At 42.4% G+C, this 15000-nt stretch overlaps 1 protein-coding gene across 4 annotated transcripts in view; it reads right to left on the minus strand.

Moving 5' to 3' along the window:
• Positions 1-1717: 1717 nt before the first annotated feature.
• The window catches only part of pax3b (paired box 3b), a 49879-nt gene continuing 36596 nt past the window's right edge, over positions 1718-15000 (minus strand). For 3 of the 4 annotated variants that reach the window (XM_034096675.2, XM_034096677.2, XM_034096674.2), the window contains exons 7-9: positions 14255-14469; positions 8958-9231; positions 1718-2611 (exon numbers count right to left, since the gene is read on the minus strand). In XM_034096675.2, coding sequence (XP_033952566.1) covers positions 2577-2611; positions 8958-9231; positions 14255-14469 — 524 coding nt within the window. In that variant the 3' untranslated portion in view covers positions 1718-2576. Of the gene's footprint in view, positions 2612-8952; positions 9232-14254; positions 14470-15000 lie in introns of all 4 variants that reach the window. The other variant, XM_034096676.2, reaches the window with a different exon arrangement.

The raw sequence follows: 15000 nt of genomic DNA on the forward strand, positions 1-15000 counted from the left end.
TCAGAATTTTTATTTCATTATAAATAGTAGTGATAATGCGCTTGTACACATGACATGATGTCACATCGCTTTGTCAAAAATAATACGACAGATATATCAAAGGAATTAAAGGACTGGTTCATTCTAACATCGACAGATGTACAAAACAAGCGTATGAAGGCGCTCCGTTATGCACATGGAAAGTATTGCCACTCACTTGTACATCGTGGGAAATTGTACACACGGAACATTTGAGACAATAAATATGTCTGGAATGCGTTACACACCCTAAGTGTTGTTTAAATGCAAAATGAAAACATGGAAAAAGGTCCCAAGCAACACAAAAATATAAACTTAAGTACAGTTTTGGCTTCGTCTTCCCCGGTGATCTTCTGTTCGCATTCCCTTGGTTACACTCGCACCGCGCCTTACCGCGGGACTAACAATGTTTCTGAGTCACGTGTGTTGTTCCCAAACTCCACCCAGAGAATGGATCCATACTGTTTCGTAAGACTTTAACAAGTGATATTCTGACTTCAGGTCAGTTGGGGGAATTATGTTCTTTCGTCAAAACAGTTTCTCAATTGTTTGTCGGCCATGACTGGTGAGTTATTTGGCTTTGTCAATCCTTGGGATTTTCTGATTACATTGGGATTTCCTCGATTCATGCATTGAAATTGAGTGCTAACAAATGTGGTCGTCAGTGTGCCATGAGAGCATAAACAATGTTTCTGATTTGTTTTTGGACAAAGACACACGTGTTGTTCCCAAACTAGATCGAGGCAATAAGTCCAAACTGTTTCGTAAGACTTTAACAGGTACGTTTGATTAATTGTAATATTGTTTTACAGGTTGAGGTCGACTCGAAGAGACACTTTACCTCTGGTCAGTTGGGAGAATGGCCGCCTTTAGTCAAAAGCTTTGGCTTTTTCATTCCTGGTGATTTTTCGGTTATATTGACATTCCCTTGATTAGCACACCGACACATGTGGTCCTCGGTGTGCTATTACAGCAGTATTAACAATATTTCTGATTTGTTTTCGACAAAGTCACACGTGTTGTTCCCAAACTACACCCAGGGAACGAATGCGCACTGTTTCGTCAGACTTTCGGAGGCAACGTTGATGTTTTATTCAATGTTTAATGGCGCGTTAGACTACAAGATATATGTTATTGCACTTCTGATCAGTCGGGAGAACGGTCTAAACTCTTGGTTTCTCAAGTGTCTCTCGGTTTACTTTTGACCTGGGCGTACAATTTTGGCTTTTTCATTCCTGATGGTTTTCTGTTTTCATCGGCCTTCCCTTAATTCATGCATTTCCTTACAGTACGCAAAATGTAAGTCCTGACCATGTGGTCCTCAGTGTGCTATAATGGCAGTTTTAACAATGTTTCTCATGTGTGTTGGACATAGTCCCGTGTGTTCCTCCCAAACTAGACCCAGAGTTATAATCCAAACTGTTTTGTAAGACTTTAAGAGACACGTTTCTCATTGTTTTTACGAGGAGTTAGGGTTAGGATTAGGGTTCTGGACTCTAAGATACATGATATTGCACTTCTGGTCAGCTGGGAGAATGGCAGTCTTTACTCTAAACTCTCTCGGTTACTCAAGTGTCTTTCGGTCGTGACTTGTGACCTGGTGGATTTTTCTCGCCGGGAGAAGATCTTTAAAGGATTTTAAACCCTGTGATCGATCTTGCTTATCCACCCCCCCCCCCCTCCCCCTTTTCCCCTTCCTTTAAAGCCATTTCTCCGCCGCCCACCTCTCCTGCACTCTCATCTGTCATGTTCCCTAAAGTCACCCCTTGACCTCCTCCGAGGTCCTCTCTAAAAACTACAAAAGGCCAGGATCCCTGCCTCACCGTCCGAAACATCAATGAGACGGAAGGAGTGAGACAGAAAGGCGAGAGGAGAGGAGGAGACAGAGGGGGGAGGAATGTGTGAAGGAACTTTCACTGCAGTACAGCTGTGGTGTACATTAGAGTCTCTGACACAATACAAAAAAAACTCTCACGTTTGTTTTTCTCTATCTGTGGAATGTCTCTCCTCGTGTGGGACGCGGAGATAAATTATTTAAAAAAATCAACAAAGCCCTTTTCTTTTCCCCTTTGAGCAGATATAACTTGGGGATTAAATTGGAGATACATGACATTTCATACATGTGGCCCTAAGATATGTAAACATGTTCCTTTAAGCATCGCCTCAAAGGATGGCAGATTATGACGTAGAGATTTGGGATTTGCTTTGCTCACAGACACCCCAGAGTCCATGGATATTGTTTTGGTCACTAAAGTGCCTCTTCATGGCTCCGTAGACGGTCGAAGCTCCACATCACCGACCCCATTAAGCGCTGACATCTCCGCCGTCAATGAATAGTTTTTGTTCGAAATCAGTCAACAGTTTTTGGTCTGATATTCCTTCTCGTGGTCCCTTCTTTTTTTTTGTCCATTTCTCCAACAAGAATTAAAAAATATAAAGTCCTTTAGTAAAGAAAAGTGTCCTGGTAAATAGTAGCAAAATAAAAATTTGGTCCAGATTTGAAAAGATTCCCATCGCTGTACACATAAATGTCCCTGTGTGAAGTCTGGAGCTCTGGATCAGGTGATTTCAGGCCTCAGATAAGAAAGGGCACCTGTAACGAAAAAGGACGAAACGTTTGTTAGTTCACTTGTGAAAGCATATCTAAAAAAAAATACACGGTTAAAACATTTATTTTTCACGTTTCCCCCATTTTAAAGGGGTTTAATAGTTTTTGATTTTCTTTTAACTTGAAAAGTAAATATTATGTCTATATTGCCAATACAGTCAGTAAACATGTATTCTTTATTGAAATTACTTGTCAGGCTCTCTTACTTGTGGCCATCCAAGAGATGAATGGCCCCAATACATTTCAGGCACATGTTTTAGCTTGGCTTTGACATATGGCTACTGTTAGCATAGCATTTGCTAACAGTGGTTTGGAGGGTTATGGCAATGAAGGACTTTGATTTTGAAAACAAAGAGTAGTGCGAAGATGCTTTGATTTAATAAAATACACTCAGAAGCACAGAGCCGCACTGGAACAATCGTATTTCTTGGTTATGATTTAGGATATTTGCATTTTTTGTGTGCTACATCATTTTCTCCATCCAACAACATTTTGATAAAAAAAAGTAATATTTTATGTGGACTTGTTATACTTGTATGACTTGTACGTTAGGTATTCAGTAATGTTTTTTTGAACATTTGATTTCCCTTAATACTGCTTTAAACCCTCCCCTACAAAGCTTGCAACATGATTCTAGTACAAACCCCTCTTATTTGTGGCCATCCAAGAGATGAATGGCCCCAATACATTTCAGGCACATGTTTTAGCTTGCCTTCGACATATGGCTACTGTTAGCATAGCATTTGCTAACAGTGGTTTGGAGGGTTATGACAATGAAGGACTTTGATTTTGAAAACAAAGAGTAGTGCGAAGACGCTTTGATTTAATAAAATACACTCAGAAGCCCACATGGAGATATCGTCTCCATGTGGGCAGGGGCCTTAGAGTCATTGCGGGCCTATTGATTTGAACACGATCCGTGTATCCATCATTTCCTGGGGCCTATACTACGAATCAGGATTTTCGTTTAGCAAGCTAACTTCAGGGATTTCCGGTCCTACGAAGCTGGTTCACTTTTTAGCGGGCTAGATAACTTATGGAGCAGGATAGGTTCCAGGATAAGAGATCAACTCAGTGAAAGCACCGCCTGCTGACCAATCGGAGCTCAGTGTGCGGAGGAAGTACAGTTTAAACTGCCGTTGCAGAACAGACGCACTGGAAAAATCAAATGTCTTGGTTATGATTTAGGATATTTGCATTTTTTGTGTGCTACATCACACAATATCCAACAACATTTGTATCAAAAAAAGTAATATTTTATTTAGACTTGTTATGAATTATACGTTAGGTATTCAGTAATGTTTTTTTGAAAATTTGATTTCCCTCCTCTACAAAGCTTGCAACATGATTCTAGTACAAAACCTCTGAATAATGTAATGTGTGTATTGTACCTAAGTTGTACAGTCGAAACATACGTGAATAACCATTAAAAAAAAAAAAAATCCAATATATATTTTTGTTTACAGAATATAGCTGATCCCTGAAAGCAAGAAGTTCCTTCAATGTACTGATCACAAACCCCTTGTTAATTGTTGGTATTAGATTCGACATCCGATTTTCTGTGTGTCCAAAAATCTAATTAATACAGATATTCATTTCATGGCCACTTATTTTCAAATAGTTTGCTGCAATATTTTCTTCTCCCCTGACTTTATTAAAAGCAAACATGCATAAGAATAATATAGCAATAATAATTTCCTTTGGCAAAGCTTAAAACGTAATTATAACACCAAACATTTAAGATATGGTCTACGCACGAATAAAGAAATGGACAGCATGACATCCAAAGAGGTCTAACTTGTCAAACCATACCTCCCTATAACAAAACCTTAATATGTTCATTATTTAAGAAATTAAGTCACCATTTAGATAGATTCCTACTATAGGTCAGTTCATCCAAATAAGGCTTATTTGAAAATGTGTTGCCAATAGTCACTTTTCCTACGTCAACATGCTACATTTTCAATTGTGTGTGGGTCTTAATGCATCCGTGGAAACAGAAGACAACAGTCTCGGAAACCTTTTGGTTCCTTGACAAGTCCTGGGAACTTTAGGTGGAAACCTGGCGCGATTGACAGGTAACCGCAACAGTATGGCCAGCTTAGCAACAGACACATTAACAAACTAAAAAACAAACAAGTAATCCATGGATCAGCACTGTAGTTTCCGAGAGGCTTTCCAGTGAGAGCTATGTGGTCTTAATTTAAAAACTGCTTCCCTAAGGTCTTTAAGGTCCTGCTACTATTTAGATGCCCCCCCCCCCCCCACTCTCTTTGTGTCTAATCCCTCACACACACACACGCACACACACACATACCATGTATACATCACTTCAGGGGACATTACATTGACTTACATGCATTTCCTGGAGACTTATCCTAACCTGAACCATAACCAACACATGCCTAACCCTAACCAAGTCTTCACCCTAAAATTAATTATTCCCCTCATGGAGACCTCCATTTTGTCCCCATAAGGGAGGCGAGTCCCCACACGCGACTATGTAAACAGATGTAGGTCCCCACAAGTATAGTAATACTAGACCACACACACACACACACACTGTTTTTGTTTTCTTTTTTGTCTCCATGTATATTTTGTAATTTGTATTTACTTGTAAATTCACCTCACTGTCTTCCAGAGGTGGGAAGTAGTGGAGTGCAAATACTTTGTTCCTGTACTTAAGTACATTGTTCTGGTATCAGTACTTTACTCCACTAGTTATTTTTCTGACGACTTTGTACTTGGTACTTCTTACATTTTCAAAACAGGCTGGTTATTTTAGTTTTAATCTGTGTTCGGTGGCGTGATCATCATTATTTAGGCCCCACATGGAGACGAAATGGAGACAAACTCGAAAACGAACCGAATTCGATATCAAACAAGTCTTCCGTCCACTCGGAATCGGCTCAAGAAACGTGTCCGTCCACGCGAGACCGCTCGACCCGCTGGAGACGCTGTAGTACATATGCCGGGCCTGTAAGTGGCGCTGTACCTCCGCCACAAAATACACCAAAAGCAGCGAAGAAGACCGATGGCGATTATTATTATTATATTATATTATTATTGTTGCTGATGGTTGTGGTAGAGGAGCTGTAGATTTTGCACTGCAATCTGTATCATGGTCAGTAGCGTCTGGAGCACGAAAGCAATCCTGTGATCCGCCATTGTTGTTGTTGTTGGCGAAACGCATCAGCAATGACGCGGGGGTGAGCAGGGGAGGTGGGGAGAGTCGGGGCTATGACGTCCTCGTTTTCAAGGAATGATCGTATAGCCACACGGAGCCGCAACCGTTTCGTCCTCAGACCTACCCACTTTGGGAGCCGTTATCAACGTGTATCGGATTCGGGCTCCGAATTCAAGTTTCCGTGTCGGCCTTGTGTGGACGAACCGTCTATACGATAGAGAACGTTAGCGGATTCAACTGATTTCGTCTCCATGTGGACGGGGGCCTTAGAGTCATTGCGGGCCTATTGATTTGAACACGATCCGTGTATCCATCATTTCCTGGGGCCTATACTACGAATCAGGATTTTCGTTTAGCAAGCTAACTTCAGGGATTTCCGGTCCTACGAAGCTGGTTCACTTTTCAGCGGGCTAGATAACTTAAGCTGAGCGGCTAGCCTGCGCAGGATAGGTTCCAGGATAAGAGATCAACTCAGTGAAAGCACCGCCTGCTGACCAATCAGAGCTCAGTGTGCGGAGGAAGTACAGTTTAAACTGCCGTTGCAGGAAAGACGGCCGGCCAAAATCACCGACTGTGTGAACGTGAAAATGAATAGAATATCACCTCCCATCTATTATAACTATTATACTATTATTATACTATTATGTTAAGAAAGCTTAATTAAATATCTGCCACAACATAACCGGATCAAAGTAACATTACGTAGCCTGCAGTCCGCGGCACTGTGAGTGCAGACGTCGATGTGTCCCATTATCATTCATATCACATCATAAGGTATCATATATCTCCTGATCTGAGTCAGCTGAGCCGTATCTGGCCGTGCAACACTCAGTGTCACAGACTGGATGCAGAAGGATTATTTTAAGCAACACATAAGTTGACGAAACACTCGAGTCAAATGTAATTAAAGTCAGATCGTGTTTTAGACGGGGCAGTGATATCATAAACCTGTTAATGTACGCATTCAAACACGTGTTCTGCTCCAGCTGTGTTCACCTTGCAGGTGCAGCTCTGTGGCTTTGATCCTGATCAAGTGTTTAAGTCATGGATGTTTAAAGTTTAACTTCTTCATTTGTCTAATATTATAGTTGGCTTTTCCTTCAGGAAGTATGATGCTGCGCTGTCAGTAGCTTCTCCATGTTTGTGATTGGTCGAATGCTCCAGATACCACCCCTTTCATGTGAACGCGCACCTAACTAGATAGGACACGGCTGGCTTGAGCGATCCACTTGATAACCAGCGTCGTAGGACAGTTTATCGAGAGTGGCTTTGTTTTGGATTAGGTAAGCCGGGCAACTCAAACATATCCAGGTTAGGTTGAACTAGATTCGTAGTACAGGCCTCTGGTCTTCTCTGAAGAAGAGGGACCAATGGAAACGTTGTCATGTTGCCGTTGTTCAGCATGGAAACATTCATTAGCTAACAATGACATTATTGTTCTATTAATATAAAGGGAGGTCAGGTACTCTTTAAAGCAGCTGCTAGCTATGGGTACTTTCTACTGAAGTACACTTCAAAGCCTCTACTTTGACTTGAGTAAAGAAGTTTAGTCAGTACTTCTACTTCTACCAGAGTATTTCTAAACACGAGTTCTACTTGAGTAAATGATGTGTGTACTTTTGCCATCCGTCTTCTGTGTATCTGTGACACTGTACTTGTATGCACTTGTCTTGTAACTCCTATATCACTAAATAAAAACATTTAAAACAAAAAGCTGCTTCCCCAGCTGACCTCAGTCAGAGCACCTGTTTCTAATCGCCGCCCTGCCAGAGGCTATTAGGATCCGTCCACCCCCAGAAAGGACCTTTCCTCTGCTGCTCCAAACCCAACCGCACACATCCAGTCGCACTGATTAATCACATCAAGATGGCCTGTATCGCTGCGGAGGTGTGTGTGAGTGTGTGTGAGTGCGTGTCCTATAGTGCACGAGCCGCATGCCAGAGGTTTTCAATGTGTGTCGCCCTAATTCTTTATTCTGTTCACTTTGAGATATCCGACCGAGATATTCCGTTAGACGTTTGCCGCTTTCGGATATTAAGTCAGATATTCATTTGATACGCGCAGAGCTCCATGCAGTCGGGCTCGCTTGGACCGCTGCCACGCTCTTTGAAGGAGGTTTTTCTTCGAGGTTGACACAAGGTCAGCTGATGAACCTGATTGGTCAACCCCCTGCGGACCGAAAATATTGGAAACGACGGCCGCTGTAATCACGGCTGCTGTGACGAAGAACGACGTTGCCTTCCAGAGTTCGACGGAGACTTGTTTGAAGTTGATTTTAACTCTTCAACTAACAGTAATGTGAAGTGAAAGACCCTCTCGCTGCCGGACAGGTAGGCTCTCTCACTTTCTCCTGATGGGAGCCGACTCTACGGTAACCGCAGATCTCAGCATCAGCGCTGTGCTAGATGGAATCAGATCTGCACAATTTACCCCAACACTCGAGACCGCATGTTGAGAATCCAGAAAAAGCTAGCCGAATTATCGCTACCTGCGGAAACCAGGGTTGTGTTGTCGGCTGTTTTGACATCGGTAAATAGTCCGATATTCATGAATTAAACTGTGTCCTCTGTTTGGGTATGGTTTCCTTTCGTTGAATTCTTAAAACTGAAAATAAGTGAAAAACCACACAAAAAAAACAGTTGGCGGTTTAAACTAAAAAAAATGAAATATCTCAAATATTTTTATTTTCATTTTGGAAGAGAGGACTAGTTAGCTTGTGCATTGTCCGCAACTTGTTCGCTAAATGATTCAGCTATGGCCGTGTGATGAGCATCATACAACTTCTAAGTCAAGCTATGTTTTTTTTTTCTTCTGTTCCCCAATTCCCACACTTTTTTGTGTTTCTAACCCAATTTAGAACAATTAAAATTAAATTGCTTTTATTCCTTTTGTTGTGTTCATCAATTATCTGTTAAACTTTTTGGTAGTCTTTGATGAGTGAAGAGTATTATCATTGGATATGGTATCGAGTAGCGTATCGTATGTTGATTGTATGTGTATTGTGATTGTATGCATGCTTCTTAGTCAACATTAAGCTGGCTCTTTTCTGCTGTAACAAAGTAAATGTCCCCTCTGCGGGACGAATAAAGGTACTCTGATTCTGATTGATGCGGAAATAAAAAGTGAGCAGTCTATTGACCTTACTTTGTCCGTACTGGCCGTACTGGTATGACGCCATGTGGTCCACGGTGTACCCCGGGGAGCTGTAGGAGGCAGGGCAGTAGGACTGGGAGCTGGGCAGCGAGGGCAGCGCCGCCATGTTGGGAACGCTGGTGAGACCCTCCAGACCCTTAATGTGATCCATGCGCTGACTGCAGCTGGCCGACATGCCGGGCTCCAGGCCTCCCGTCAGAGGGGAGATGGCGTAGTCGCTCTGGGGCTGATGAGGCACTCCTCCTGGGTTCAAAAGACCCATCACCTGGTGGAACAGAGAAACACGTTGAGGGTTAAATTAGTTGAACGGTTTATTTATGCCAGAGCGGTGTGAGAGGCTCTGATGTTGGTGAGGCATGTCGGGTGGTTGATGTACACTTAAAGGGGCAATACACCAGATTTTGGTTCATATGATTATGAAATAAATTATAATAATAGTAGTACATTATTCGGATAGCTTCTGTAGTTTATTGTTTGGAGTTGTAAGCTGTTTTGTTGTCTCTAATATGTGACGTGTTTGAATCTAGGGATGTTACTGTGAAAGGGAAAACTTAAGAAAAGGTCAATATCCTGGGACATTTTTTTAGTTGTTCATTTTACTGATAATTTTCTGATCAGCTTTGACTATTTTGAATATTAAGTAAGCACCACTTAAAATATTTAACTTAACTTGTTTCTATTGTTTTATTATGCTTGTGTGCATCTGTATGTAATCAAAACATTGAGGCTCGGAAAACATTCGATTTTTAAATTAATCAATTTATAGATGAATCAGTTGCCTCAATTTCTGATAATCTGGTAATACGAGAGAGCATTTCGCTGAGAGGCCACTCAACATACTATCCTACAGACGCTATCCCCAGGCAGAGGAACAACAAAACAATGTAATACAACAATATTTATACTACGTAATTATTAATAGCCTATCAGATTTTACGATGCGTTAATCATGACACTGACATCATGGCTTCAGACAGCAACGTTAGCCAGGCTGCTATGTTATTCACGATGATAATTATATATGATGTGGTCAAATCGGACAGCAATTATTAAATGAATGCCCTGTGTTGGTAGCTTTGAGAAAAAACGGATGAGATATGGTTGTCTTTGTGACAGCCTCGCCAACAATAACTCCTTCAATGGGGATTGTTGTTGTATTACAGTGACTGGCCTAACCCTAACCCTAGATGTTCAAAAAATGTGATTTAGTTTTTACAGACAAGAACAGTGGTGCATCATATGAGGAATAGAAGTTTTCTTTGTTTTGTTTTTAGTTTCTGAGAAGGCCCTAATATAACCTTTTTGGAATCAAGCACATGACTGTATGTAATACGTATCAACACACACACACACACACACACGCTAAAACACACATCGGAAATCCCCCTGTCGAGGAGCATCAAAAGGAAAAGCCGGCGCAGACTGAGATAGCAGCAGAAAGGAAGAATTAAGCAATTTGTCTCAGATCCACGGCTCCACTTATTCCACAATTCCTTTTTGACACTGCTCCAAAAAACCCGTGGCGCGAGATAACAACTCATGTCGGGGAAAGATACGCCGTCAAAGATAACACAACAGAAATGTCTGAGAGCGCGGCTCTGTGGAATAGATGTGCAGCTTGAGAAACCCGTTAGCTCTTGACCTGGTCTTTATTAGCAACCAGATAATCAGATTTGGGGGGGGGGGGGGATATTCCTTGGCTAGCAAAGGACGGAAAAGCGCCGTGGGCAAAGCGTTTCAACTGGTCTCGAAACAGACGCGAGACCACCGACCCCCTCCTCGACACTCGCTCGCTTTACCTGTCCGTCATCAAAGAGCTCAGTAAACCGTTGATAAGACATCCAGACTGTCTTTATCACTTATGAAAGTAGCTCTAAGTGAATCGGCTACCTCTAAATGTATCGTATCCCACCTCCTGCTCTGCAGAGCCAAAGGCCTCCAGGCTCGGCAGTCGCGCTTAATACGAAGCAGGTACGCTGCTCTCTGGGTCCTCTTTCCCTCTAAGTGACATATTATTATACATCCACACACACACATGGTCCTGCTTAAATCATTTCCCAAGCAGGGGAGGTGAGTGGAGGCGACCATGTTGATTTGGAAAGGGGAGTTGTGTTTCCTCTCATGCCCGGTAACATTTTCCTTAAAAATTAACCTGCGCTTGGAGTTGTTTTAAACAGAAAGAGAGTGAGGAAAGGTCTCGGATTAGACGAGCCTCGTGCAGACGTTCTGCAGAGGACTTTTCGTTTATTTAACCAAACTTTCTAGCCATCATCCTCGTGGTTTCATATTGGAAACCTGCAGTTGCCAGCGGCCTGAATCAGTGCGTCCAGGAGTTAGCGGGAAGAATGTCGGGATGGGGGTAAAACATCTGAGACGGGACACATTCCTGCCCGGCTGTACCAAACATATACAAATAAATTACAACCTATGCTTTCACGGGGAAGAATGTCCAGGCAAATATTTTAAGAATGCAATCACGAGAGGCTTCCCTCGAGGATATAGCAGAGCGTGGAGTGTGTAACAGTGATGTACACACACACACACACACACACACACACACACACACACACACACACACACACACACACACACACGCGCACACACACATACCATGTATACATCACTTCAGGGGACATTACATGGGTATTGTCTACAGTAGATGACCATTACATGTATGATCTGTATATGTAATGTGTATTTGTAAAGCGCTTTGAGAGTCTTTGATAAAGCGCTATAATAAATATAAGGATTATTATTATTATTATTATTATTATTATTATTATACCTCAATCCAAGACATTTACGTTTGAAAGCATGCATGGTGCTTGTTCGCTGTGTAAAAGCACGAGGACAGACTCGCCAAATGTTATATTATGTCTTATTTAGATACTCAAGAAATACATATCTTTCCACTGTTGCTATACTGTATCTACTGTTCATGTTTAGTTGTATTGTTTATTTACTTTTAACTAAAGTGCAATGCCTCGTAAACATGCTGCTGTCAAAAAAACTATTTCCCAATTTGTGAAAAAAATCCTTTTGCAAAAGCAATAAATCCTCAAAATAAGGTTTGTTTTATATCTTAGGAAACAAAAAAGTCCACTATTTTTGTGTAGCAGCACGTCAATTTCTGCGTGACAAACCCATACGATCTTTTTGAAATGTTAACAGGCGGCAACTTCACTTAAATGTATACGTGACTAACACTAATACACAGCACACAGACAGCAGTCTCTTGGTGTTCTTCGACCCACCAATCAATCGATCCTTCTATAAACAGACTTGTCGTTGTCTCGTTTACTATTAGGTATCATATCATAGATTTTGTGGGATGTACTCATTCAACAAAAAAGTCATAACATCTTTGTGAATAAAATTGCTCCTTCATCCCTGTTCTACTTCTGTGTTTGATATAATAATAAAAGTACAGCAGCCAATCTTCCAATCTGCACAGAAGGCTGCAGCTTAGCCACGCTGCTCAACCGTGACGTGTAGAAGATGTGACGAAATCCTCAGCTGATCCTCAAATTGTCATGCAGTGGATCAATTATCTCCACTCAGTGTGTGTGTGTGTGTGTGTGTGTGTGTGTGTGTGTGTGTGTGTGTGTGTGTGTGTGTGTGTGTGTGTGTGTGTGTGTGTGTGTGTGTGTGTGTGTGTGTGTGTGTGTGTGTGTGTGTGTGTGTGTGTGTGTGTGTGTGTGTGTGTGTGTGTGTGTGTGTGTGTGTGTGTGTGTGTGTGTGTGTGTGTGTGTGTGTGTGTGTGTGTATGTGTCGGTATTCACACTGCTGCTGATCTCTGAGGAGTCAGGCTGTGCCAGGCTGAAATCTCATTTTCTGCCTGTTAGTGTCTCCTCTGTCCTAACCTCTGTCTCCTTTGTCCTAACCTCTGTCTCCTTTGTCTTAATCTCTGTCTCCTCTGTCGTAAACCTCTGTCTCGTTTGTCTCAATATCTGTCTCCTCTGTCCTAAACATCTGTCTCCTCTGTCCTAACCTCTATCTCCTCTGTCCTAACATCTGTTTCCTCTGTTTCCTCTGTCCTCACCTCTGTCTCCTCTGTCCTCACCTTTATCTCCTCTGTCCTAACCTTTATCTCCTCTGTCCTAACCTCTGTCTCATCTGTCTTAACCTCTGTTTCCTCTGTCCTCACCTCTGTCTCCTCTGTCCTAAACCTCTGTCTCCTTTGTCTCAATATCTGTCTCCTCTGTCCTAAACATCTGTCTCCTCTGTCCTAACCTCTATCTCCTCTGTCTTAATCTCTGTCTCCTCTGTCCTAAACATCTGTCCTAACCTCTATCTCCTCTGTCCTAACCTGTCTCATCTGTCTTAACCGCTGTTTCCTCTGTCCTCACCTCTGTCTCCTCTGTCCTCACCTGTATCTCCTCTGTCCTAACCTCTATCTCCTCTGTCTTAACCTCTGTCTCATCTGTCTTAACCTCTGTTTCCTCTGTCCTCACCTCTGTCTCCTCTGTCTCCTCTGTCCTAACCTCTGTCTCCTCTGTCCTAACCTCTATTCTAGGTGCAAAGACTTCACGCCAGAAAATTGGCTGTAATTGTCTTTTCACTTTCCATTTGTCACACACTCAATTGTCCTCTGTCCTAACCTCTATCTCCTCTGTCCTAACCTCTATCTCCTCTGTCCTTGTCGAGTCATCTTACTTTCCTCCTCAAACACTGAGAGTACATTTTAGGGTGGATTTATGTCATTGTTTGAAACGTGACTTTGTAAAGCTCCCGATGTGTGAAGCCGGGCGTCTAAAGGGATATTATACTTCCTACTCTCTGAAATCCATCTCTCAAGGCAAGGACAGCGTCAAACACACACGTCTTATTCTTGTCAAATAAATGTTCTGCTAACGTACATATTTAGATAGTTACGGTCAATTATCTTCATCGATTAAATCCACCACATCCTGGAATAAACTGTCCTATTTTTGTAGAACTATTTTGTATTTTCTTCGTTATCATCTTAATATATTCCAATAAAATCACATTTTGTTTTTCAGAGTAAATTGTCCTATTCTTAACATATATGTTCTATGTTTGCACTATAATACACCACAACAAATGTATTGAATGTCTTAAAATACTTGGCTATTAACCTGATTCTGATTCTTCTATTTAAACATTTTCCATTCTATATATTTTTTTATTTTGTATGTCCTCTTAACGGGTTTATTTGATGCGCTAAAACACAAAGAGAAATTCCTTGAGCGTGCAAACCATCATGGATGAAAACCTCATCCCGAGTCTCCTCTAAAACCTAACACCACATGTGGCTGCAGGCTCACCTGTGGAGAGAGTCCGTTTCCCAAGGAGGGGTTCATGCTGTTGGCCGGTCCTCCAGCGCTCACGAAGCCGTCCGAGTACCCGGAGAAGGAGTGTCGTCCGGAGGCCAGGCAGTACGGAGAGCCTCCTTCAACCTGACCTCCGACCCCTGACCCCTGGTGACCCGAGGAGGGGGGCAGAGGCTGGGGTCGGTGCAGCGTGCTGGGGGGCTCCGACACTACCAGGGAGAGTTAAAACACTTGTGAGGATTCTCTGTTATAAATTGCAAAGTGGTCGGTGCTGCGATCAGAATGAAGGCAAGGCAAGTTTATTTATATAGCACCTTTCAACACAAGAGGCGCTTTCACACCGCAGTACCTTTCCCACAAAGGTTCATGAACTAAGTACAGATCGCGTTCACACCGGAATAAATCCCTGGGGAGGATTAGGCAAATGAAGCCGCTGACGTCACTTCTTCTTCTTCTGCTTTGGGTTTACTGGCAGGCCGCAAACCACTTCACGGCGTATACTGCCGCCCGGAGTCCCCGGCCGGAAGTCCCCGGAGTTGGGGAAGGCTTCAGTAGAAGCTGCTGGGACTCCCAGCAGCTTCCACTGAAGCCTTCCGAGTAAATCGCCAGAACGCCGACACCTTCTCATCTCCACCGCTCCCATGTTTTATTTTGTGTTGCCATAAGTTAGACTCTCTGCGTTTCTGCGCTGGGCTAATGCTAATGCTAATAATGCTAATGCGAGGATAATAAAATGGCGG

Source organism: Pseudochaenichthys georgianus, chromosome 13 (genome assembly GCF_902827115.2).
Source record: "Pseudochaenichthys georgianus chromosome 13, fPseGeo1.2, whole genome shotgun sequence".
Taxonomy (NCBI): Eukaryota; Metazoa; Chordata; class Actinopteri; order Perciformes; family Channichthyidae; genus Pseudochaenichthys; species Pseudochaenichthys georgianus.